The sequence below is a fragment of the Amphibalanus amphitrite genome, unplaced genomic scaffold, assembly GCF_019059575.1.
Source record: "Amphibalanus amphitrite isolate SeventyFive unplaced genomic scaffold, NRLGWU_Aamphi_draft 000505F_arrow, whole genome shotgun sequence".
NCBI classification, from domain to species: Eukaryota; Metazoa; Arthropoda; class Thecostraca; order Balanomorpha; family Balanidae; genus Amphibalanus; species Amphibalanus amphitrite.
In genome coordinates, this window is record NW_024881999.1 from 200,156 (window position 1) to 225,474 (window position 25,319).

General features: G+C 48.8%; 2 protein-coding genes across 3 annotated transcripts in view; one reads left to right on the forward strand and one right to left on the reverse strand.

The window, feature by feature from the left end:
• LOC122392895 (receptor-type tyrosine-protein phosphatase mu-like) overlaps positions 1–2,352 on the reverse strand; it is an 84,092-nt gene extending 81,740 nt beyond the window's left edge. The window contains exon 1 of the mRNA XM_043388249.1: positions 2,089–2,352. Within this exon, the coding sequence (XP_043244184.1) occupies positions 2,089–2,173 (85 nt within the window). The 5' untranslated portion in view covers positions 2,174–2,352. The remainder of the gene's footprint in view (positions 1–2,088) is intronic.
• Positions 2,223–24,478, forward strand: LOC122392896 (rabphilin-3A-like). Of its 2 annotated transcripts, none has more exons than XM_043388251.1 (13): positions 2,223–2,397; positions 5,793–5,892; positions 12,670–12,840; positions 13,249–13,406; positions 13,689–14,678; positions 20,379–20,573; positions 20,909–21,013; positions 21,430–21,591; positions 21,884–21,992; positions 22,348–22,505; positions 23,052–23,215; positions 23,546–23,687; positions 23,814–24,478. In XM_043388251.1, exons 2-13 carry the CDS (start codon positions 5,832–5,834, stop codon positions 24,009–24,011), a joined length of 2,613 nt encoding a protein of 870 aa, XP_043244186.1. In that variant the 5' UTR covers positions 2,223–2,397; positions 5,793–5,831; the 3' UTR covers positions 24,012–24,478. The 2 variants fall into 2 exon arrangements, with proteins under 2 accessions (XP_043244186.1, XP_043244185.1); XM_043388250.1 differs by lacking the exon at positions 2,223–2,397 and adding an exon at positions 5,025–5,407 and having other exon boundaries at positions 5,668–5,892.
• The last annotated feature ends 841 nt before the right edge of the window (positions 24,479–25,319 follow it).

The window sequence follows — 25,319 nt, forward strand, 5'->3', positions numbered from 1 at the left end:
GGGCCATCCTAGGCCTTGGATTGGTTCTTTTGGGCCTTGGCTATACCCTCTTAAACTTATAATGGGACTATAAATCCTAAAAGGGGGCCTATCAGGCCGGAAAACTGTTTTTCAGTCCTATGACGAAACCTGACAATATATTTTTTTATTAATAAATTGTTGTCAGGCTGCATAACGTTACAGTTCGAATCGACGATGGGCCCCTAGGATAAGAGACGGGGGTGAGATCTCACCCTTTTCACCCCCCCCCCCCGGCTGCGCCACTGACTGTAGCCCTGACACGGCGACAAAATTGCAAAAAAAAGTGGTTTGAGGCTGGGCCATTCGAAGTGAACTGGTGACCTGACCTTGAAAGATAGGAGGTTGAAACTTGCACACATGTGTAAAATTGATAAGAAAATAAGCATTCAAAATTTCGCGGCACTTCGCGCCGCGGTTTTTCCGCCATTCTGGAAAAACCTCAGGGGGTGGTTGACCGCCCCCTCCCCGTCGGTGCGCGGGTTAACCCTATTAGTGGCAGGCTCCTGGCTACCCCATATTAGTGGCAGGGGGGCTGTTTACGACCCCCTTGATATCTCGAGATCTAACCGGCCGATTTTCAAAATTCAAACGGCATTCGATTTGGCTCAACGAGATCTACATTTCTAAAAAAAAAAATTAAAAAATGTCAATAGGGGGGTAGAGGGGGTAAAAACGGGCAAATTGCAGATACATTTTAGACTGTTTATCACGGCCAGGTTTCTGAACCAATCTTAACGCAACTTTTGCCGATCGATAGAGAATGAACCAGGAATTCACATGGATCCTAAAAATATGCATTTTCAAAAATCATAGGCGGATACAGATCATTGAGATTGGGGGTACACAAAAAGTATAGTAAATAAGGTTTTTGTTGGTACTGTTTCTAAAAAGGGTGGCAATGGTCTTGTTATGTTACAATTTTCTTATGAGAGAACGACTAAAATTGTATTGGTCATGCATAGGCGGTGTCAGGGCACCTATGTTGGGAGGTAAAAGATAACCCCCCTTTTTGGACGCCTGGATCCGCCTATTATAGCAAAAACGTGTCAAAAGAGGATGCACAATAACTTTGTATATGTTATCACATGATACCTTTCATTCACTGTTCGTAAAACTGGTGCAGCATCGTGATCTTCGCCCAAATGACTCGCTTCACGAATAGGACCCCCAATTCCCAGTGCTCTGGAGCCGCCCCTGGTAAAGTTATGAACTTGAAATTTTCAGGGAATGTGCCCAATTTAGTTTTAGGAAAAGTCAGAAAATTTCAGCATCGTAGCTTCAGCGGTTTCGGAGATATTCCCGAAAAACCTGAGGGGTGGATAAAAACAACCCCCCCCCCCTGCCACTAATAGGTTTAAGAGCCCAGTATTTTAGCTCAAACAAATTATTTGGCATTAAAATGATACAGATTAAACAAGACGATGAAACAGCCATTTCAGATTATCAAAATGGGGTAATACACCGAAATATATCGTGAACCGATGACATTTTGAACGTTGTCTTTCACTTTTTATTGCTTCGGTTCCCATTTGTTGGTTTACAAGGATTAGTTTCCGACCCGCGATAGCCGTATTGGCGCTTGCATCGTTATTGTTTCACTATTTTCAAATTAGAGCGAGTCTTATCGTATTGGCGCTTGCATCGTTATTGTTTCACTATTTTTAAATTAGAGCGAGTCTATGCCGAGGCGGAGCTGGAATCTGAAACATTTTACACTGCATGCTGGAGAAGCCGAAACATTTTTTTATTTCCCTCGGAGTCGAAGCCGTGATAGTATGTAAGCTATATCAAAGCTTTAGCAAGGCGCTGTCCGGTGGATCACCAGCCGCTGGTTACATCCGCACAAAGTATCCCTTATCCTCTCGTCCTGTGACTATGAAACTACCCAAAAATATTTAAATGACATAACCAAGCACTTAATAAAAAGAGAAAAAACTTGGAAAAGGAAAAAGAAAGAATGCATTTATGTTTTAAACCGATAGCACACGTGTTTCATGCGCTGCATAGTGCATATTCATCCCGATTCATCTGAGCAATTATCAGCCCTATACTTTCAGACTCACATACCCGTCCAGGCGAATATCAGAAGAAGCAGCAGCAGTGGCCTGGCCCGAGACAGGGCTGTGGCCATCGGAGGCGAGGTTCCGCCCATTGCCACGGGCACAGGTCGGGCCTGGCCGTCCTGGCTCGGTGCACGGGGTCGCTCCGCCTCGAGACGTGGAGTCAGTAGTGACAATCTCTCGAGTTGCGGGTCACTCCACCCTGGGGCCGGGACAGACGGCCGGCCGGCCGGCTCCTCACTGCCAAAGTCGCCACTGAGCGTCGCTGAACCATAGCCACCGGATTCAGATAGTGGCTTCCGCTGCCATATCCTCGGTTTGTAATTGTCGGGACAGAGACGGGGCTGCATTAGCTACACACCACATCCCAGTTTTCTGATAGCTCGGTCCGCCGAGTCACATCCGCTTTCCTCATTGTCATGGTGTGTGATAGGCGTCCGCGCCGCAGGACGTTTATGTTAGTACTTACATGTGGCTACTGTTAGCAGTGATTTGTGACTGCCGTCGGTTTGAAAGGTAAAGAAAACAAGCTATAACAAGCAAATAAAGATAACACTCGATTTCCACTCCCGCTTTTTTTGTAGGCTTTTTTGTTTCTGAGACGTACGGCTGCAACCTTCGGAATCATCTTTGTATTGAATCATCTTTGTAACCTACAATAGGTACACTAGAAAAACACAACTCTAACGAATGGTGTTCGTCTCTTTTAAACAGCCTGCGGTTATTGCACATTGCACTCGCAAGACGCAACACAACTCAATCATGCGCCACACTGCTCCGCCGGACTGACACTCGCGGCGGCGCTCGTGCTGTCGCTCCAATCCGAGTCCCGGCGAGGGGTTCCGCTGGGTCAGGTCACGTGACCCGCGGCCTCGGGCCGTGTGGTACGCATTACCGGCCAAGGAAGGGCAGCCAGGGTGGTGTTTCGCCGATGACAGCAGCACGCTGCTAGGTATTACACGTGTCAAATTGAGTTTCCATGGAGACATTAACAAGCCCACTGCTCCAACACCACCAGAAGTGTGACGTCAGCTCGCGAAATGCGATAGCAGCGTGCTGCTTTCATCGGTGAAACACCACCCTTGTCGCTGGGTTAGGTTACGTGACCCGTGGCCTCGGGCAGCGTGGTAAGTACGCGGCGTTATCGGCCAATGAAGAGCGGCCAGGAGAACGACTGGACTTACGGTCGCTGGTCAGGGACGGTGGCCGGCAGCAAACGTGGCGATCGACAGCCGACAGCCGGCAGCTAACGTCGTCTTACACTTCTTCAACTTTGACCCTTAGATAACTGCGAAATTTTTATTTGTCATCATGGTTTTATGCTGATACATTGGTGATTCTTGAGATTTCGGTATTTATATGCTTAGGTATGTGTTCAAAAGATATTACAAACGCATAGGACTTTCTAGCACTATTCTTCCTCACACTCGTTTAAACGTTGGATCCCCACGCATCGAGGGAAATATGTAGGGATGCTTGTTTAGGGTCGCAAGTTCACATTGAGATTTATTGCTTTATTTGGTTTGCATCGAGTTAACTGATAAGTTTGTGTAACACAACCTGCATTAGATCCGTGTCTACCACAGGCGTATAATCTTCCCGGCGCCGCTCAGTTTACATAACCCAATGAAGCGTGATAGGGTGTGTGGACGGCCGCTGGCGCCGCTCTGTGTCGTCCTGCACTGAAAACAATTTCACCCAAAACTGGCGAGTAAACCGGTGCCTCGCGGGTACCCCTATCCGCAACCATTTTTGACCACCCTCCCAGGAGTCAATTTAGGACATAACACTTTCGCAATTCACTCTGGAGAGTAGTAACCCTCCACGACTATTCGCGCACCAGTGGCTCGCGACCCCTCCATCGAAAGGTATTCATCGACGCCTACCTGGCAGCAGCGCCCCACAAACCCCTAGGAGATGTGGTTACCCTCCACGCCTACCCTTCGCCGACCAAGTCACGAGGGCCAAAAAAACTCCCACGCTTGACCATATTTGCGGGAAAATATCTATATTATAGCAATCTCACACCTAGAAAACATCGGTGAGAAAGTTTCACATCGGTGGGAAAGGTCAAATCGAATTCCCATAGAAATTTCGACATGACTCAGTCACCGGCAGTCATGCAGACCGCCCGAAATCAAGAAGATATGACGCCGCTGCTTTCGTGACCTATATAAGAATCAAAATGGTTTCCCTTGGTAGTTTCGGAAGAAAAAGCGTTGCCAATCGTCCCGTGATGAATATTGCAGAGGTTTTAAAGATGCACCCTAACAATTGTACTTTTGCCCCCACTTGAAAACCGCCAAACAATGTGCCAATATATCATTGGTTCAAAAAAAAGTTAAAAAATTGTTGTAATTCAAAACTGTATGAGACAACGCCATCTAGTTGTAACAGTAGATCCAACTCCTTCAGGGCAGGTTATGTAAAGGTTCGCCATCCACGGATACGCGTTTACGATACCTCGAGTAGTTCCAACTCTATCAGTGGGGGCTGTGCCAATGACTCGACACCCGCGGGGACAATATCCGGTGCTGGGTAGCTACCTTACTGCAGACTGTGGGTACAGTGCATATTTACGAGTAATAAGGCAGGCAAGTCTGCTTACCCTCTAGCTAGAATCTGGACATGGCGAGTTAATACACATATACCACCCGTAGAGCAACACTTAATTCGCCAGCTTCGGGTGAAATTGTTTTCAGTGTGCTGTGCAGCGGCGCTCTGAGTCACCGACGGGCCGACGTGACCAACCATAGAGCCAGGTGTGTGGCGCGGCCCACAGCCGGCGCCCCAGCTGTGCGTCCTCTTCACACGTGCGGCCGACGGCCGCCACCCCCAGTCACCGCCGAGGTGCCGCAGGGCGCCGGGCCGCCGCGCGACCAGACCTGGTCGGGACCAGGCCAAGATCTGCCTAAGAACGACGCCAAGATACGCTTAAGAACAACGCCGAGATCTACCCAAGAGCCAGGCCGAGGCCCGTCCAAGAACCAGGCCAAGATCTGCCCAAGAACCAGGCCGAGACTCGTCCAATAGTCAGGCCAAGGTGTACCCAAAGACAAGGTCAATATCTGTCTAAGGACCAGGCCTAGAACCGTCCTGGGACCAGACCGAGACATGTCCTGGATCAGAACCGAGAGCCGTCCTGGATCAGTGCTAAGAGTCGTCCTGGATCAGTGCTAAGAGCCGTCCTGAATCAGAGCTGATAGCCGTTCTAAGTCAGAGCTAAGGCTTGTCGAGTCTGTTCGCCGGTGCAAGCTGTCTCGGATCTTCGCTCTGGATATGTGTATTCTTCATATCGCATCATTTCGTGGCGTCATATTATGCTACTGACAGACATAGGCGCGGGAGCCGGGGGGCAGTGGGGGCAGCTTGCCCCCCCAACTCTGGGGCCGTGGGGGCGGTGCCCCCACAGCTTTGAGACGGAATACCACACTTTTTTTGCAAATGTTTTCTTTTTTTGTTGAAAAATCCGAGGGGTGAAAAATAAGTGGCCTAAAACCGGTGAGAAACCTAGATTTGGGGGTACCCTAGGTTAATCTCTATTATGGTGTGCCCCCCCAGTCGGAAAGTAGTTCCCGCGCCCCTGCTGACAGAGTCATAGATAAGACTAGTTGTGCATAAATGGCTTATCTCTAAGGACACCCGCAGTGCTCCTGGTTCTAGACAGTGTTGTGTTGTGAAGTTCACTAGCTTTGTCCAATGACCGCCCAGAGCTGCAGACTGAGCGACTGGCGCCGCTATCGGCCGGCCATGACCACATCATTGTCAGAGGACGGTAGAAGGAGCAGCTCCGTCTCCGCCAGGTCCCTCGGTAAGTCGATTTGTCGGCTCTCTCGGTGTGAGCTGGTCTCCTTTAGATCTCTCGATGAGTGTGGGATGTAGATTTGTATCCGTGCTAAGTCTTATCAATGTCTTATCAATGAGTGTAGGTCATAGGCGGCGGAACGGGGGGGGGGCACCGTGCCTCCCTTGATTTTGGCATTTTAACATTAGCCCTATGGGCGTTGCATGGAAAGAATGGGACCAAAAGTCGGCAGTGCGCCCCCCCCCCCCCTTAATTGAAGGTGTTCCGCGCTGCTACTGGTGTAGGTTTGTCTCAGCCAGGTCCCTCGGTGAAATGAGGGTATCGATTCTGCCGCGTCGCACTTGACGTGTAAGCTTCGTCTCCGTCACATCCTTCAGTATGTAAGTGTGCGTTTGCCTCTGCCAGGTCCTTTTGTTTAGGTCTCTGAATGCCTCTTCAACCCCTCTCTAACGTGTCGAGTGATCGTCATTTTTCCTGCTCTCCATCCCTCTCCAACGCATCAAAACCACAATCACTCCTCTCTTCCTCGCGACCCTCTTCGACGTATCGCATTATTTCTTCTGTTAGAGTGGCCATTCCACCTTTATGTTAGTTTTGAGTTGCGATAGCCTAATTGGGATCCCTGGCTCGCAATAGACAGATTGTTATATTTTCAAGAATACCATAAACGAATTCTTCATATGCGATTTCGTATTCGAAGAATTGAAAAAACTCAGTTTCATGCACGTTTTCATGTTTAATTTTCATTTATAAAAATCGCAATTAGCAGACAACCGAAAACGACGGCCATGCTGGCTGTGACGTCACGATTCGTATGCGCGCGCAGCGTTCCCGGACGGCGGCACTGAAGACGCATATTGGGCCGTAGTAATCTCTGTGGTAATTCGCAATTTGCATCGTCTTTATTGTGACTTCGACATATTCATCCATTCCTGGGAGAGCTGAACTGTTTTTATCATGTTTAAACCTTGCATTGTAGGAACTGCCTTACTCATAAAGCCTCTTCCCACCCAACTGGCAGGATGTGCGGAGGGGGCTGACAGCTGTGACATGGATTCCAAGACTACTGTAGAAGTAGGATGACTCCGGCTCTGTGCTGCAGTGCGTGAGGCGACCAAGGGGCAGGGGAAGTGTCCTCTGTGGCACGCTGTGCCATTTGGCCGCATTACGGCGTCCAAAGCGCACGGGGTGGCTCACTGCCAAAGGGAAGTAGAAAAGCATCTGGGCGAAAAGATCGCCAGCTCTAGCATTGCATTCTTAGCAGCGGTGAACATCCTGCGTTCGGTGCTTCGCCAGACGAGGTAACTGCCAGTGGTAGTATAGTCGGGGTGAAGTGTCCCTCGTCTGACAAAGCACTGCGTAGGTAGTAGGTACGTATACATCGACAGCAATGATTCTACATAGAAAGATCAACGCGCAGAAACATGTGGCACAGGTCCAGTTAAGTTGATGCTGAAGGCGCAGTGCAAAATGGCTTAGTTCTGTGTGGCTGATCCGTCCTTCGAAACCAATAGGCAGGTCACGATCGTAAGTGTTGATAACCTACGACGAGATGTAGGTACTGTCGAGGGCTATTAGCGAGGGATGAGGCGTTTTGGCGTGCGGCTGTGTACGTCGAACTGCGCCGCGCGCGCACGCATAAGTCCTCGGTACTTCGGTAGCTGCCAGCTGGTTCCACGTTGTCGCCTTGACTGAAGTGTTATTACGGAGCGAGCGAAGCGAGCGTAGTCTTTCCTTAGATTAAAGGGACTATCCCACCTTCTAAAATGTTGTTAAAACCAGTTAAATTGTGCCCGACTTTATAGATTGGATGACCAGGAACACAGTTCTGGCATTTATTTTTCATTAAACATCTTAGGTTTCCCATATTCCAAACACAAACTTTCAAATATGTGACGTCACAGCCCAAAATCACCTCCTTCCCCAGGCCACATTACTGTCATAAAGCTGATTCTTTTTACTCTGTAGGCACCACAACAAAGTTCAGACCAAGTTTTAAGCAATTTTTCAACGAACAAACCCATTTAAATCAGAATGACTAAACGAGGTGACGTCACACTAACGGTCCCTCCATGTTGAAGATAGGGCCTTGCACAAGACCCATTTTCAAATGAAGGGAACGAATTTCTTCAACAATAAGAGGCCGCGGGGGTTGCAACCTAGATAGATAGTGGTTTCTGAACCTCGCCGCAAACTTGGCCATCTCAACTCAAACTCCATGTTAAAGGTGGGATAGTCCCTTTAAAGGAAAAGGGCCACCTTCGTGAAATATGAAGATTGAAGATATCGTTGTTTTTCATTTTGACATTATTATTTTTCATTTTCTTTTTAAAACTGGTGCCAGAAGTGCACAATTCGCGAATAAGTATTTAAAACTATTTAACATATTGGTACTATGTTGATACTCTCTACGGCACCTACTGTATGATGGCATAGCGATGACGTCACACTCAAGCCAATCAGCGTTCAGAAGACAGACTCGTCGGATTGTGTCAGATAAGCTGATTGGTTAAAGCTGAGCTGGTTGGAGCTGATTGGTAAAAAACCAAAGCCTCGCCGCGGGTGGCTGTATTGTCGGATAAGAACGCATTCCTGGGATAAGGACGCATTCCTGGCGTATTTTCTTTTAAAATTGCCGATAACTACGAATGGAGGCCGAAATCGGCCGTAAGGAGGTAGACAGACAGGTTTCCGGACACGGGCTACAAGATGGCTATCTCAGTTTCAATCCCCATGTTAAAGGTGGCCCTTTTCCTTTAACGGAAATTTCTGAGTGTGAGCGACAGGCCGGCCGGCCGGCCGTGCGGACGCTTTTGCGAGGCTTATATCTCAGCAACCACTTGACCGATTTACGCGCGGTAATTTTTGTAGGGTAGCTTCATTCCTTCTATCAAGTATTGGACTATTCCCGATGCATGTGGGTGACCCCTTGGCCCTTATGCACGTGCCACGTGCAAAACGAAGAGGTGTCAGTTTCGTAATTGTTGCAATATCTCGGTAACTACTTGGCCGATTGCGCTGAAAGTTGGCATGTAGGTAGGCATCCATTAGGCACTACACGGTTAGGGACCAGTTAGTAGGGTGCCGTGCCCAAGTCAGTTGGGACCCATTTTGCACGTGCGCACGTGCAGGGTGCCGCTTCCAGATCTCGAGAACGGCTGGGCCGATTGTGCTCAAATTTGGCACATCGCTAGAGACCGGTTAGTAAGGTGCCGTGCACAAGTCAGTTGGAGGTACCCCCTCGAAAGTTTGCACGTGCAGGGCCCACCCTCTCGCTCGCTCCGTTAGTCGCCCCAAAAGGCGTTATACTGGTTATATTATTTTAAGTCAACCCATTATAAGTCAATGGGGGAAAAATCAACTTCCTGTTTTTTCTCACTAAAACGCCTCGGAATGGCCCCATATACCATACACGACTTCATATACGATCAACCTTCACTACCTTGAGGCCTGTTTTGCTGTTGGGCAGCTGTAAGGTCATGTGACGTCATCAAAGGTCACCAAAGGTTTTCTTCCAATGAGTTCTCACAGAAACGAGATACAGCCGCGCGGATGGTCTCATTGTGTTTAGCTCGTTAAGGCGCATCGAATGATATACATGATGACCTCGAGGTCACGTGAACTGAGGTCAACCTTTGACCTTGACCTTTCGAGGTCAACATATATATGGTTCGATGCCGATTGACAAGAGGATCACGATGGTGCCCTTAGTTTGTTCCTAGCTTGCCTAATTCGAAAGTTATTCGAGAAAAACTATCCATGTGTAGCGCCGCCATTTTGACTTTTTTGACCCCTGTGACGTCATCTTTGACCTGACCTGAAAATGACTTTGGTAAAAATTGTAGAGTTTGTCCGTGCGTACCCCATGCCGTTTACCGCTTGTCGCTATCTTGCTTCGTTCTCGAGATCTTAGGGGGGTGGTGGTCATCCGCCCCCCCCCCGTCGGCTGTAAGTTGGCGCGAACCCCCGTCGGTGCGCGGGTTAACAAACACTTTATCAGGTGTTGAGGATGAAGTACCTACTAGTACATCCTGGAGTAATACACCACTTATTTTGCTTTCCATCTTTCTTCCACAAAGATTCACCTCAGGGGTGTCGTTTTCCGAAAATGATTGGTAGTGCCCAACCAAAGGCGGCGGCTGGCCATATATGACGGGGCTTACAAGGTAGGGTACCCCCAAATCTGCCTTTCTCATCGGATTTCGGCCACTTATTTTTCGCCTTGGTCATTGACAAGACTAACCGAAATATAAAAAAACACAAAAAAAAAAACTATGGAAATCTGGGTCCACACCGGACGCCATGCACAAAACGTGCAGTTATATAGGCAATAGTGTCGGAGGAATGCACGCCATTCTGAAAGAGGCCCACGTCGACTTAAAAGGACGGCTGTGCTGAAAGGGGACAGGAACAGCTTTGAGGGCCCAAGCCGACTAAAAAAGACGGCTGCGGGGCCAGGAACGGTTTTGAAGACCCACGCCAATTGAAGGGTTCGACAACTAACGAGGACTGGAAACACAACGATAGTTAGAAAGACCTGCTTGCCAAAATAAAAGGATGACAGTACGAGGGGCGTTCAGAAAGCTACGGGCCCGACCATGAAGGAGCAGAGAGATACAGCATCGACTCATTAGACCAAAAAGTTCATTTATTCAAATAAACACCGTTAAGACAAACACATTTCGCGCAGCGCTTCGCGAGAGCCCTCAAGGCCTCCATAACCAAGTGGGTTTTGGACCCATCCTGCACGTCCAAGACGGCTGATTTCGTCTCCCTGCTGTTAGCGAGGTTGGCGCTGCTAATTTTCTTATGTTGGGGAAGAGGTGGCAACCACTAACCAGAGTGTGCAAGGTTCGGAGAGAAAAAAGTGGATGCGACAACAACTCGAAGCTCATCGCTTCACTGTTCGTCATCCCGCCCATGTATGTACGCAGGTGCGTGGTCGCGGATCAGGTGCACACTTTACGTCAGCTTCCCTATAGCCTCTCCTCGATGTTTATCGAATGGACGCACATCATCAATTGTGTGCCCCTGTTTTGGAAAGTTGACGAGCGGAGGGGGGTCGCATCGACCCCTCCCCCCTGCCAGGCCGTGTTATGAAAAATGCCCAGGGCGAGGGTTAACGCTTGGTGCCTTTTCTGCACTAACTACTATGAAACGAATCACTGCTCTCTTCTGGGCGTCGCCCATCCTATCCGAAATGGCGAACTATGCTACGAATAGAAGCCCGAATCAATCACAGAAGAGACTTAATTAATGGCCACTTACTTAATTTGCGTAAGTGGACATCCCAATAACACATCATTTAACACACCGCCTTGCAGGCCAAAATTCCAACTCCTTCATTGTTCGGCCCGAAACTTTTGAACGCCCCTCGTAGTTACGAGCTTCAGTTTTCGGGGTCTGATGCGGTAATGACCTGGCGTTGAACCCTGAGGAATCAGACTGCATCACCCACTCAAATCAATATATGTACCTATGGCCTATTCTGGAGCACCGCGGCACCTTCCGAAGTCGGTGTAGGGCCTCCAGCGGCTGGTGTGGAGACGGATCGGGGTCTATTAGGGGCGGTCGCGTGGTATGCGGGACTCAGAGGCAGTTATGGACCTCTATAACCAATTGCGTTTTCGAGCCTCTTAAAATCCATTAAGGACCGGAGTCCTAGACACGTGAAACCTCATTGTCAGCTACATGCACCTACTGTGGCTAGAACCTGATTTATGTACTTGCATATGTGCTTATTTAATATTTGCTTATCTGTTTATTTTGATTTTTTATCAACTGATAAGTGACAAAAGATTGGAAGGGCTCAGCGAACATTGGTAGGGCCCAAATAAACATTGGTAAGGCTCGGGCCCTACCAGGCCTATACAAAACGACGCCCCTGATTCACCTTCGTCCGCCGACCAACACTAACATAATGCAGCCAACCTTCACGGGGCTCGCTGGATACGAATCGTGACGTCACGACCAATCAACGCTCGTTATTTAGTCACGTGATAATAATTGACATTTAAACCGATTTTTAAGGCATTTAAACTTCATGAATCAAGCTGATTTTTTCACCGCTGGAGTTTTCAGATCAAATAGCACCTAGTACGTGCGAAAAAAGAGGCATTTTTGCATAGCGCAACACGTCTATTACCGGTTTGGGTATTCAGAACATTGCGAAATGCCTGAAATCGGATACATTTTATTTCATAGTCTGCGGCACTTGAATTTGGAGGGGCTAATGCATTTTAATGCTCCCTCTGCTTTTCTGACGTCGGGGCAGATCTAGCGATTTTTAAACCTTTACTAAAGCTTAGTAGGTAAAAGACAATTACGTCGTGTAATGAATGCTGTGTTTTTTATTAATGTAACTGACTATAATAGATCGCAATAGCCACTGAATGGTGGATAAGCCTTATATTAATGACCATGACAATGACAATTGTTGCTGTGGTAGTACTTATTTATACTTGCTGGGTTAGGGCGCCTAGCCTCCTTGGGCTCAAGCGTCCGACTGTGGTAGTATATCTGCCTTGCGCGTAACATTTCTGGCACTTTTAATATACCAAATTATTGATTCCAAATGACGTCATAGGAACAGCAAAGGCCCCAAAAAATGACCAAAAAATAAAATCAGATATCTCAAAGTAACACTGAATATTTTTTTCAGTGAAATTAGGTAGATACTCATATTTGCTCTATTTGAACCACGGTACATCAATTTTACGCCAATTATTAACTTTTTTGAAGGTGGGAGGATCCCTTTAAATGACCGAGCGGCGTCTGCGTCAGATGAGTGGCTGGGCGGCAGCGAAGACAGCTGTCCGGTTCGAGCTCATCCAGTGTCCGGAGGACACACTGCGGACACTGGGGCCGGATTAGCGCAGGACACCCGGTACCATCGACTCCTCGCGCGACAGTCAAGTTCAAATAAGGAACCTCCGGAGCACACAAAGGAGAGAGGTGAGTTCTGATTGGGCGGGGGCGGGAGCGCCTGATGGCCGCGACGACATTCCTCTTTTCCTTCCTTCTTTCGTACTTTTCCATTATGCGATGTCCGAATAATTTTTCCCTGTTTTTCTCTTTCTTCATCTCTTTCTTTGTTTCTCCTTGCCTCTCTCTCTCTCTCTCTCTCTCTCTCTCTCTCTCTCTCTCTCTCTTTTTCTCTCTCTCTCCCTCTCTCTCTCTCTCTCTCTCTCTCTTTCTCTCTCTTTCTCTCTATTTTGTTTCGGGTGTAAGCCGTTTCGCTCTGTTTTCATCTGTCGCCTCCCTTTTTCACCATCTTTATACCCCCGATGAGCCCCACCATATGCTTAAACCTGAGGCCTGCTTATGGTCTAACACCGGTTTCCCTGCTGCCTTTATCGGCAGATTTTGGACCTCGAACCGCCGTCTCACTGTTATTTGACTGGTCGTCGGGAAGCTCTAGTGAGGACGGCCAGCGGCCATGCCATCCCCAGAGGTCGGTCGGGTCTCGCATTCGCTGTCCAAGCGGACCGGAGTCCACGCGACAGACGTACCAATCACCTGTGAGTCTAACTGTCCCACAGGCCCGGGCAATTAGTGATGAAGGGAGGAGCAGGGGAGGGGGCTCATCATCCAACAATGATGTAATGGTATTTTGTAGAATATGAAAATCACGTTTAGAATACGTTTTTTAGTTTCATAGATAATGAGCCATTATTTTCAATTTTAGCCTTAAAAATTATGTGGTCTTTGAAATTCATGCAATAATATTTGCAATGCAGTTATTTTTTGGATAAAATGTTTTTGCTGAGGACGCGCTCACATCTGCAGTTTTGCCGCGACAGGATCGGGTGGATCGGGTCTGCCTCGATGGCCGATACGACTCAGCGCCCAGCGTCTACCCCTCGTCTGGTGGCGCCGAACGTCCCGTGCACCGACTCACCTACACCGTTCAGAACGTGCCCAAGTGTCGACGGCCGATCGTGGTGCGCCGACAAACGCTGTGCCGACAATCGGCCGTGCCGGGACCGCCGTCTCCAGCCGCATCCCCGCGACCACACTGCTCCATCCGGCTGCGGCCTCCCTCGCCAGAGAACGGGACGCCTGTGGACTCTACTGTGCCCGCGACTCAAACAGTGAGCGTGCAGCTCAGACAGGCTTCGCTGAACTCAAATGCAGACGGTGGTCTTAGCGCGGGCCGCTACGAGCCGCTATCTGGGCCAGAGGCGAGCGAGGAGGGTCCCCCGCCGCGGCCGCCGTGCCCGGAGATGACTGAGGAGGATCTACAGCCGCGGCAGACGCGCCGCCTTCTACCCCCGGTGCCTCACGCCGCCGCCGTCCGCCGGCGCCGCTGGCTGCCGGCCACGCCGCAGTCTTCCGTGGAGAGCGCTCCGGCGGCGCTGGGCCGACGCGGCGCGCCGTCCCCGGCAGCCAGCTCGCCCTGTCTGGCGGCGGCCAGCGACACGGAACCAACACCGGCCGGCCGACCGGGCCAGTATTTCCGCTACTCGCACCTGCTCATCTTCCCGCTGCAAACACTGGACGGACCCGCCGGCCTCCGTCAGTGGAGGCCACCGTCATCGGAGGCGTCACCGGAACCGTCATCAAAACCGTCATCGGAGCCGTCATCAAAGCTGTCGCCGGATTCGTCGCCGGAGCGATCTCCACCCTCGCGAGTTTTATCCCAGCCACGAGAGTCTGAGAGGTCGGAGCCCTCCCCACCGGCCGTCGCTCAGCCTTCTGCAGAGGTTTCTAAACGACCGAAACGTCATATTCTGCCGTTGAAGCTGACCAAAAGTCTACCCTCCATTCTAATCAAAGAACCAGAGGACGGCGTAAGTACAGCACTGCTTTTTTATTGTTTTGTTGCTTTGTTTGTTGAAGACACAATGAGATCACCCAATGCTCAGCAATAGCCGTTTTCACGACGGGCTATCCGGCGAGTGCACCTTATTTGACCAAATCTGCACCTAATCTCTTTTACAGCAAATATCTTTATTTTATGAATTTATTTTAGTGTTTTAACCGATGATGCTCTCTGATAATATGAATGTGCCTGAATGTACATACATAAGCGTAGGAACCATGGGTGCAAGGGTGCAGCTGCACCCACAATATTTATCCAGTGGGTGCAGACAATGTATTCTGCACCCACAATAATCTGAACCAAAAACCCCTTTTTCATCAACACTACTTCCCATGCAGCACGGCAAATTCAGGATATGTTGCCTACTATCCATCTTTCGAAGCATTTGCTACTGTGATCAGTGATGGTCTTCAAAACTTACATTTGTGCTGAAAAAAGGAAATGGAGCATGTGATTGAACACATACCGAACCGATGACCCACTGTCAAAAATTTTAGCCCGATATCTTCGAAAATGGCTAAGTTGGCCGCTTTTACTTTTTGCGGTAGTCAGTATTGACAATACAGGGTGGCGCCGGTAAATAACCACAAATGTCAAACCTGTGTTACGAGGAAACTGTTTTGTGAAGAGCAATAATTTTTTTTGCATTCATGTTCCATGCTTTATGTAAATTGTTGTCCATAGCAAAAGGAAACGTTGCAGCTGAAGATAATAACGGAAGAAATGAAAAGGCACGCGGTCATTGTGGCGCTTCACGCCGGCAGCTAGGCATCCGAGGTCGCCAACTTCCTCAAGGTCGACAGAAGCCATGATTATAAAGTCAAGCGGAGCTTGGATGAGTCTGTGGGCGACGTCCTGTCTGTGGCAAAGCGGAAGAAACATCCCCGACGACATGATGCCGTCAGACATAAGCGTAGGAACCATGGGTGCAAGGGTGCAGCTGCACCCACAATATTTATCCAGTGGGTGCAGACAATGTATTCTGCACCCACAATAATCTGAACCAAAAACCCCTTTTTCATCAACACTACTTCCCATGCAGCACGGCAAATTCAGGATATGTTGCCTACTATCCATCTTTCGAAGCATTTGCTACTGTGATCAGTGATGGTCTTCAAAACTTACATTTGTGCTGAAAAAAGGAAATGGAGCATGTGATTGAACACATACCGAACCGATGACCCACTGTCAAAAATTTTAGCCCGATATCTTCGAAAATGGCTAAGTTGGCCGCTTTTACTTTTTGCGGTAGTCAGTATTGACAATACAGGGTGGCGCCGGTAAATAACCACAAATGTCAAACCTGTGTTACGAGGAAACTGTTTTGTGAAGAGCAATAATTTTTTTTGCATTCATGTTCCATGCTTTATGTAAATTGTTGTCCATAGCAAAAGGAAACGTTGCAGCTGAAGATAATAACGGAAGAAATGAAAAGGCACGCGGTCATTGTGGCGCTTCACGCCGGCAGCTAGGCATCCGAGGTCGCCAACTTCCTCAAGGTCGACAGAAGCCATGATTATAAAGTCAAGCGGAGCTTGGATGAGTCTGTGGGCGACGTCCCGTCTGTGGCAAAGCGGAAGAAACATCCCCGACGATCTGATGCCGTCAGAGACGACGATTTCATTGCCAAAGTCGAGAACGTCGTCGACGATGACCCGACGTCGACGTCACCGTCGATGGCGGTGACGTCGTGAAGCCCTGGATCGACCGAGTGGCTGAGGAAGGCCCTATGTGTTCCAACAAGACTCTGTAACCGCCCACAAGGCCAGGTTGACGCAGGAGTGGATGAGCGCCAACCTGCACAGCCACATCACGCCCGAGTTCTGGCCGCCAAAATCCCCGGACCTGAACCCGCTCGACTAAAACGTCTGGGGCGTAGTCGAGAGGAACACAAACACCCACACAACAATATTGACTCTCTGAAGTCAGCCATCAAGCAGATGATGGTCAAGATGGACAAAACCATGCTGACCAAGGCCCGCGCCCGGTTCAGGCCGCGCATCGAGGCCGTCATCGACGCGGAGGGGGATTCATCGAGTGAAATGTGCTCGACAGGTCGCCATCAGTCACCCCAGCTCCAAACTTTCATTCAAAGTACTGACTTTTGCCAAAAAAATTGATGTTTTGTGTGGAGCACATATTGTCTTCATTTATCGGCGCCACCCTGCATTAGCCCTCGAATGTGTGCAGCGTTTTCCAGCTTCTAATGTGTAGGGGGAGGGGGAGGGGGGTCGGTCGGACCCCCTGCTGTTCGGCCCCTGATCGAGCTAGAGCTTCGCGGAAAAAACGAGGGTGTTGCCCGTGACGAGAGGAAGCCGATGATACCCAATTTTAAGGTCCTACTTCATTGGTTGACCTTCCAGGTCAGGTCAATATTCCAAAAGTCGGGAAAATCGGGACCTGCTAGAACTGCGTAAAGTGAAGCTGTTATCGGGTTTTTCGGGGTGCTGATCACAAATATCTGATGTTAGTTTTGATCACAGATGATTTCTTCATGCATTTAGGCCAGATCGGGTCAGGTCAGGTCAGGTCAACCATTAGGCGTCCTACCGGCTATCCATAGTACCTAGGTGTCAACTACCACTGACGGCGTCGTAGCATGTCACGAAAGCACTAAAACTACTTCGTAAACGTTCAAATGGATGCTAAATTCGAAATCAGCCCTATAAACTACCCTAGAAACATGTAAAACTCGAAAAAGTGAACCGTGGTCATCAAAGGTCAATGACCTGACCTGACCTTCAGGTTATCTTCACACCCACCGTGATGCATGGGAAGAACATCATTTCACATGTTTGGACGTCTACAATCACAAAAAGACTGGAAACGCGCGGATAATGTGAGCTGACATACGCCAAATCGCGATTCCGGCCGAACATGGTCTCGAGAATCAGGTCACAGGTCAAAGGTCTTTTGGGTCAGGGTCATGAAATTTTTAGAGTAGGTGTAAAACTGATCAACTCGAGGGTACTAAAAGTTTCGTCGCGATCGGCCGCTTTTTGCGCGAGTTATTTGCGAACAACCAACGGGGGGGGGGGTTCATCCGACCCCCTACACATGCGAGGGTCAATGCTTTCAAATGCACTCATCGGTTGGTACCTTTTCGACATGGTACACCCTCAAAGCTCGTAACGAGCCTTCGCTCGGGTGTCGCCCCCCCCCCCCCCGCTTCACCGGCCATGGCTGGATTTCTGCACCCATGCACCCACAATGTTCCAGCCGTTCCTACGCCCATGTGTACATATGCTGTGCCGCCTAGCACAGTACGATCGGAGTCTACTTAAAAGCTTGTCGCTAGATGTCAGCATTAATCAACGCCTGAAGGCAGACTGCGCCGCCTGGCATAGGCCGTTCGGAGTAGGTATACTTCAAATCCTGCCACTAGATGTCACTAGTAATCAGCGCCTGAAGGTAGACTGCGCCGCCGAGCACGTAACGGCTCAGAATGTTCATCTTGTCACTAGATGGCACTGGTAGTCAGTGCCAGAAGACATTCCTGGCACATGCGGGCTTTGGAGTAGGCATGTGAGTCTGTCCAGCAATTCAGTTGACCAGACAGTTGACAGCTTTATAGACAGTTTCTACGCCTTTTGTCAGTTAGATTCGGTGGGAAATCGTCCGTTTTAGAGCTAACGAAATGTACGAAACATACCGCAGCATTATGTAAACCAGGTAATGAGGCCGTTTCGCTGTTTCCCTTTTCGAATGCCGATATGAAAGTTGATAAGAGTTCCTGTGTTCAGTGTTGGTAGGTACTAACTATTTATCCTAAAAATGATAATATCAATGGGCTGTTTTCGCTTTTACAATATTGCAGTCACAGCTCCTGCCCACACATAGCCAGGGCTGCGGAGTCGATGGATTTTCGGCGACTCCGACTCCGACTCTGACTCCGGCTTTCAAAAACCAGCTCCGACTCCGACTCCGACTCCGGGCAGAATTGTCGACTCCGACCGACTCCAACTCCCGACTCCGACTCCGCAGACCTAGCAGGGCTGCGGAGTCGACAGATTTTCGGTGACTCCGACTCCGACTCCGGCTCGGGTTTCTAAAATCGACTCCGACTCCGACTCCGACTCCGGTCACAACTGTCGACTCCGACCGACTCCGACTCCGACTCCGACTCCGACTCCGCAGCCCTGCACATAGCGGACGACTATCGTCAAAATAAACTCCATTGTGTTCATCGACTCGAGGTAAACCCAATTTTCTTTCAATGAAGCACGTCTGTGCTGTTGTCACTGTGTGCCGATATTTTGCCCAAAACATTAATTATTTCACCAAAAGGTGTCATTTTACTACACCTTGAAAGCAAGTCATCATCGTCGTCAATCAGACCTGATACAGTTCTATCACAATCATACCAGAATGAGTCCCCCCGCTGTTCCACTGTACACGATTATTGTTGCACTTCCCGAACTGCCAGCGTGAAAGATCCCCTCGTTCTATGTGCAAGGGGACATGGAAATGAATTCAGCGTGCCATCCGTATCGTATCACCACACCTCTCAGTCCTCACGCATCCTAACAAACAGTAACACCGTCATAAGACCTAGCGCCGACATTCTAGCCCGTCCATAAACGATAAGGCTCGTAGTTGCGGCGGATGTGTCATCTAGGCGGCATGTCTCTTTCTTGCCTACCCCCCCCCTACCCCCCACACACACACATCAAACAGGCTCCGACTGTCCATCCGGTGCTCGGCGCATCCTTTGAACAACCACGCGACGACGCCGGGCGTATCTAACGCACTGGCGAGAGGTCGAAGTTCAATAGTCACGTATGTACCCTGTCGGTCTGATTTTGTTCTCCACCGTCTTGGTTTTAAGAAGCTACATCTGCAGTACCTATGTATTTGATAAAAGTTAATACATTGTGACGTTTTGTTTAACCCACAGAAAGCATGAACATGAAACCATGCTAGCCACTGGCGAATGCCAATGGAATACTCGGCCATAACGGAGAGGGCTGAAGCATGCATGCATTCTTTCTGCAATGTGCACATTGCAGAAGTTGAGACAATAAGACATGTTAAAAGCGATATATTTCCTTAATTTGGTACACATTTTGTGTAGATTAGGTGCACATTTGGTGAGGATTTGGTTCAAATCAGGTTCTATCAGCTAGAGTTGCACTAATTGCTTAGGTATATACTTGCTTGTCATATCATCAGACCTTAACCCTGTTTACATAGGGTTTGTTGCAAGCTTATATCTCCGTCCGTGATGTTGCAAAAGATGCCAATGGTGCATAACAATTTACAAAATAATCCCCTCTAAATATTTGAAGAACACTGCATCGAAATTATCGCCAAATTAACGAGCTAGAGCCTCGTCAAATATGCTATGTAAACCGGGTTCTTATCATGGATTAAAGCCGTGAAATAAATTAATTATATGAAGGTATTTGTCATCAAAGAGATTAGGTGTAGATTTGGTGAGAATTAGGTGCATTCGCCAGATGAGATAGCCCGTCGTGAAAATGGCTAATGCCGATCACCGCGGCCGCCATGCAATGCCTTACCTACTGATGCATAGCTTTGCGGTATCCGAAGAATCCGTCTGTTCTAAAACGGACGAGTACGTACCGAAAAGAACTGACAAAAGGTGTAGTTTATATGCATTTACCTTTACGCATTGTATCGACACATGTCTGTTTCTATACTACAGTCAAGTAAAGCCGCCAGTGTTGATGCAAATTCGCCAGCGCCGGCGGCGACCCGTCAGGCTCGTCCCAGTCTCTGCGGTTACGACCCGTACGACCCGTACCGACCCGTACGGCGCAAACGGCCCCGGTCTCCGCCCGTACACAAGCATAGAACACGATCCAGGTCACTCTTCAACTTGGAGTGGAAACTACTGAAGGTGAGAAACTACACCGCGTTTGAATAAGCACGCATATAATCCAGTTATGTAATGGAGGTTGCGTCTAAGGCCCCCTTGAAGGAAAACAATGGGTTGATTCTGTCACCAAGTAGTGTGCAAGGGCTACTCTCCGGTCCTAAAATATTTGTTATCAAACAGCGCAAACGGCCACCATTTGGGCAGATAGCGCCGATATCGGAGGGGCTCGATTTCTGCTCTGGTGGCCGCTGACCGAGCTATGATCACCGAAAGGTTAGAATGTTTGACTCATTGACGCTCCTCGCAGTTCATTGCGACTGGCTCATCTCTGTAACAGCCGCTCGCTTCTGATACAGGCGCTGGAGAGGCGGGCGTTCCAGCCGCCGCTGCGGGCGTGGCGTTCTGGCATCGACGTGACGTCACTGGGCAGCTCCAGCTCGGCGCCGTCTCTCTCCACCAATGTGAGTGTCGGTGAGCTGCACGTGAGTGTCGGTGAGCTGCACGTGCGTGTCGGTGAGCTGCCGCAGCCGTCTCCGCTGGCTACCGACCGACCGCGCCCTTCGGATGGCGATTTTTCGTTCTTCAAAATCCCACAAAAAAAAATGTATGACCATGCATTGGGAAACTGTGTTGCGTTTTTACTATAAATATTCATTGCATTTTTTAGCAGGCATATTTAAATTGAGACTGAGGCTTTAAAGATAATTGTCATATGCATTCACCTATAGGCATCTAACGTGCTGTATTGTATGAAAAATATGCTTACATCTAAACCACAAAGCTAAAAAAGCGGCATATGTAATCGAACCATCTACACGCAATCGGATCCATTCACCGCGATATTGCACCAATCGCTCCCCACATCACGCTGTGACAGGGTCATCTGCTGCACGTGGATTCAGTCAGTAACGATGAACGCTGGAGCAGTGGTCAGTTGGAGGTCGCCGGGGCGTACGACCGGCTCAACAAAAAGCTCACTGTCAGGGTGGTGCAGGCCAGAGGCGTGCTGAGCAGGCGAGAGAGCCAGAGCTACACACAGGTACGGCGAATCACTAGGAGGTTAGGGTCATTTTTAATTGTTTTTAGGGCATACTTCTAAGATTTTAATCCGATTGATTTCAGATGCTTTTTAAAAACAACACTGGATATGAATGTCATCTTTTTTGCCAAACTTTTCTATATGCATGTAAATCCATGCTAAATTTTATTATTTAATTTGTTCTTTACTCAATCATTAAAAAACATCCTTCAGCGAGTACCTAGCAGTTACCATGTTTGGATGTGTTGCGAGAGGGAAAGACCCTCGCCTCACCGCCGTTTGAACGCCTCAGGTGGAGCTAGCCCTGCTACCGGAGAAGAAACAGATATTCCTGAGCAAACTGCAGTATGGCGATAACCCTCGCTTCAACCAGACCTTCGTCTTTCACAACATACAGCCAGGTATATTAATTTTTCCGCTTTATTATCCATTACTTACAACATTCTATCTTAAGGCTCTATCACATTTCAAACAAATTATGTGATCACCTATATCTCTGAGTCCTTTCGACACGACTTCATTCGTACTTTTATTCTTCAGTTTTGCCTTACATTCATTTGCGGGCGCAATGTATGGTTAAATCGATGTGTTATTTTGTTTATAAATTGTCAGCGTCACACACACGGCCCCCGCTTAGCTGTCTGTGAGGCATGCGGGGTCATCGTCCACATGCATTTGGTCAAACTTTGACGTCTTTTTACATATATTCAGCATGCATTCAGCAGAGTTGACCCATGCAATCACCCGTCCCGACAGAGGCCCTGCGGGAGTCGGCGGTGCGGCTGCGACTCCTGGCCAGTGACCGTCTGCGGCGGCACCAGACTCTGGGCGAGGCCGTTCTGCCCTGCACCCCGGAGAGACTGCAGCGCCATACCTCGATCTGGCTCTCTCTGAGGCCGCACGTCAACAGCGGGGTAAGAAGAATGGAGCTGACTCGGGCTGCAAGCCTCTCTGAGCTGATCAGAACGGAGTTAAAACGGAGTTAAAACGGAGCACCAAACGCGGCTTACGTTTGAGTCTGGGTGTGTGGGGTGTGTGGCACTGCACTATTTTATGCATGTAATCTGAATTATAATGAACATGGAACGTGCAAATTCATACAGGTGTGAGTGGGCTGAAAAGGGTCAGTGATAGCCGACGAAATGTTTCATTTCTCTCCATGAGCTGCCTTTCACGTCTAAGATAGGGTTATAAAAGGACATGCTCTGGCTCCTGTGCCACCAGTGTATCTATGTCTTATTCTCATGAAACAATGATATACCTACTCGTATTGTTATTGCTCCCGTACCGCCTTAAATGTAACAGCCGGGCCACAAGCCTGCATCTGTATTGCGAGTAGGACTGTCCGTTTTCGTGAAAAGTTAGTAGAGTAGGAGCTTCCGGCTGAAGTCAGTCGGCCTCTATCACCGATTCACCATCGGCCGACAGTGTGCACTGAGCCCACTCTCTGGTGTTTCCAGCGGGCGGTGGGGCGCGGTAGCGGCGCCGCCAGTCCAGTGGTGACCAGTGCCGGCAGCGCTCGCACCCTGCCGCGCTGGGGCGCTCCCGGCCTGCTGCTGGGTCTGCAGTACAGCCGCACCACGGGCCGACTCGCCGCAGAGGTCGTCAAAGGATCCCACTTCAGGTGGGAGGTCTCACGATGCGGTCGGGGTGCCAGCCTTGCTGCTTGCCTTCTTTTCGTTTTTACCTTATTATTTTTGATGCGTTCCTTAAGATGACACTGTATTGCTGACCTGGAAATTGAATTACCTAAATCATAAAGCCCACTAAATATGTGATCTGTTTGCGACTGTGTTAGTCTGTTTGTGTTTTTTTTTTCTTCTTTTTAGCTTCGCCTACTTAAGTCCTAAGAAAGTCGACATACTTGTAGCCTTTGTTTATGAACATCAACAGCATGACCAGTAATAACCTCTGCCGTTGACCCGTTCTGACGGTGCCGGCTGACCGCTCGCAGGTCAAACTCTGGCAGCCGTGCGCCCGACACCTATGTTCGCTTACTTCTGGTGAGCAGCAGCGGCAGCGAACTGGCCAGTGGGAAAACATCCGTACGCAGGGCACAGATCAACCCGCTCTTCAGAGAGACTCTGATGTTCCAGGTGAGCCAGTGACGTCACTGGAAAGAGTGGAAAGAGTGGCTAGAAAGAGTAGAAAGCTGCAACATTTTGCTAAAATGATTATGTCTATAAGATGCCAGAGTGACAACAGAAGCGCCTTTCTTGCAGCTGCCGCTGTTTCAGTTTTCGGATGTCTCGCTTATAGTAAGTGTCTACAACAAGCGGACAATGCGCAAGCGGGACCTGATTGGATGGTTCGGGCTGGGCCACAGCAGCACCAGCAGTGAAGAGCACCGCCACTGGGCGGACGCCCGCGACGCCCAGGGTGTACAAATCTGTCGGTGGCATCTGCTCTCCGCGGAATGAATCAAAAACAGTCGTGCTAAATTATGGTCATATTTGTTTGTGTGTGATTTAAAGGTGACTCATGACGCTCAAAAAAGTATGTGTCTATTGGATGGTTAAAACGGTGCTGGTGTTTCTTCAGTGTTATTTACCTAATTGTTAGACAGGTCAAGTTAAAACTTGAAGCTTTCTATAGGCTGAATGCATGTTTGCTGTGAAGTGGCTATGAAACTATTTCGTAGCTCAAAATATCTGCGTCATTAATCGTGAATATTGTATGTGCCTGAGTGGATTTTAAGATTATATTATCTCTACTGTTAATTATTATACCATGTGTAGGCATTTGTGAATATGGAATGCATCACGATGTGTGCTAACGTAGGTAATGGTATGCTGTGTGTTGCGTCTAGTCTGCTGCGTATTATAGTTAAGTTGCGTTGCTTCTCAGGTCCTCAGCTTATATATTATCAATACAACTTGTCAGTTAATGTCGAATGTGCCGAACTGTCAGGTTAATTAACCAGCGCTGTTGCGGAGGGGTCGTGTTACGCTTCCCATGAGATTTATCGCAAATATTTAAAAAAAGGTTGCGTTTTTGCACAGGCCTTATAATGCACAATTTGTGCACATGATTCGAAAATGTCAGATCTAGGTCCTTCACGGTCAGGTCACCAGGTCACGATAACAGACCTAATTAAAGGGAATATTCAATACCTATCCCGCGCCCCGCAGGGCTACTCAGCCATACGCGCCCTGCTGGGGGGGGGGGGCAGATTCTGCCACCCCCCCCCCCCCACACACTGTCTAACTTCCGAAATCCGAACCGATGGTCGTAAAAAGACGGGGAAAACGGCAATCGAAAGCTCTCAACGAGGCGGATCTTAAGAGCCCATTTTTTGCTTAAGTATGTCAGAGGTCAGGTCAAGGTCAGGTCAAGGGTGCAAAATGCAAGTTTCTACAGTATCGGCCTTGCACCGTAGTTGCCGAAGAATGGACTGAGACTGATTGCCCAAAACGTGTTCTTAGGCTACCAAGACAATATTCGTTGCATACAATATCGTTCAAAGGTCAAGGTCAGGGTCAGGTCAGGTCAGGTCAGGTCACCAAAAACAAAATATACAAAGGGCATGTGCGACACATGTTTTATGGGTCATTTTATTCATAGAATTCAATAGGCACACTCAATCAGCGATATGGACCACCTCTGGATGAATTTCAGGTCGAGGTCAGGTCAAGGTCAGGTCAAGTAAGGTCAAGTTTTGAAGTTGGTTGTTAAGGCCTAAAAAGGTGTCTATCTGATGCAGTTTTTCACGGTGAATCGAATGGTGC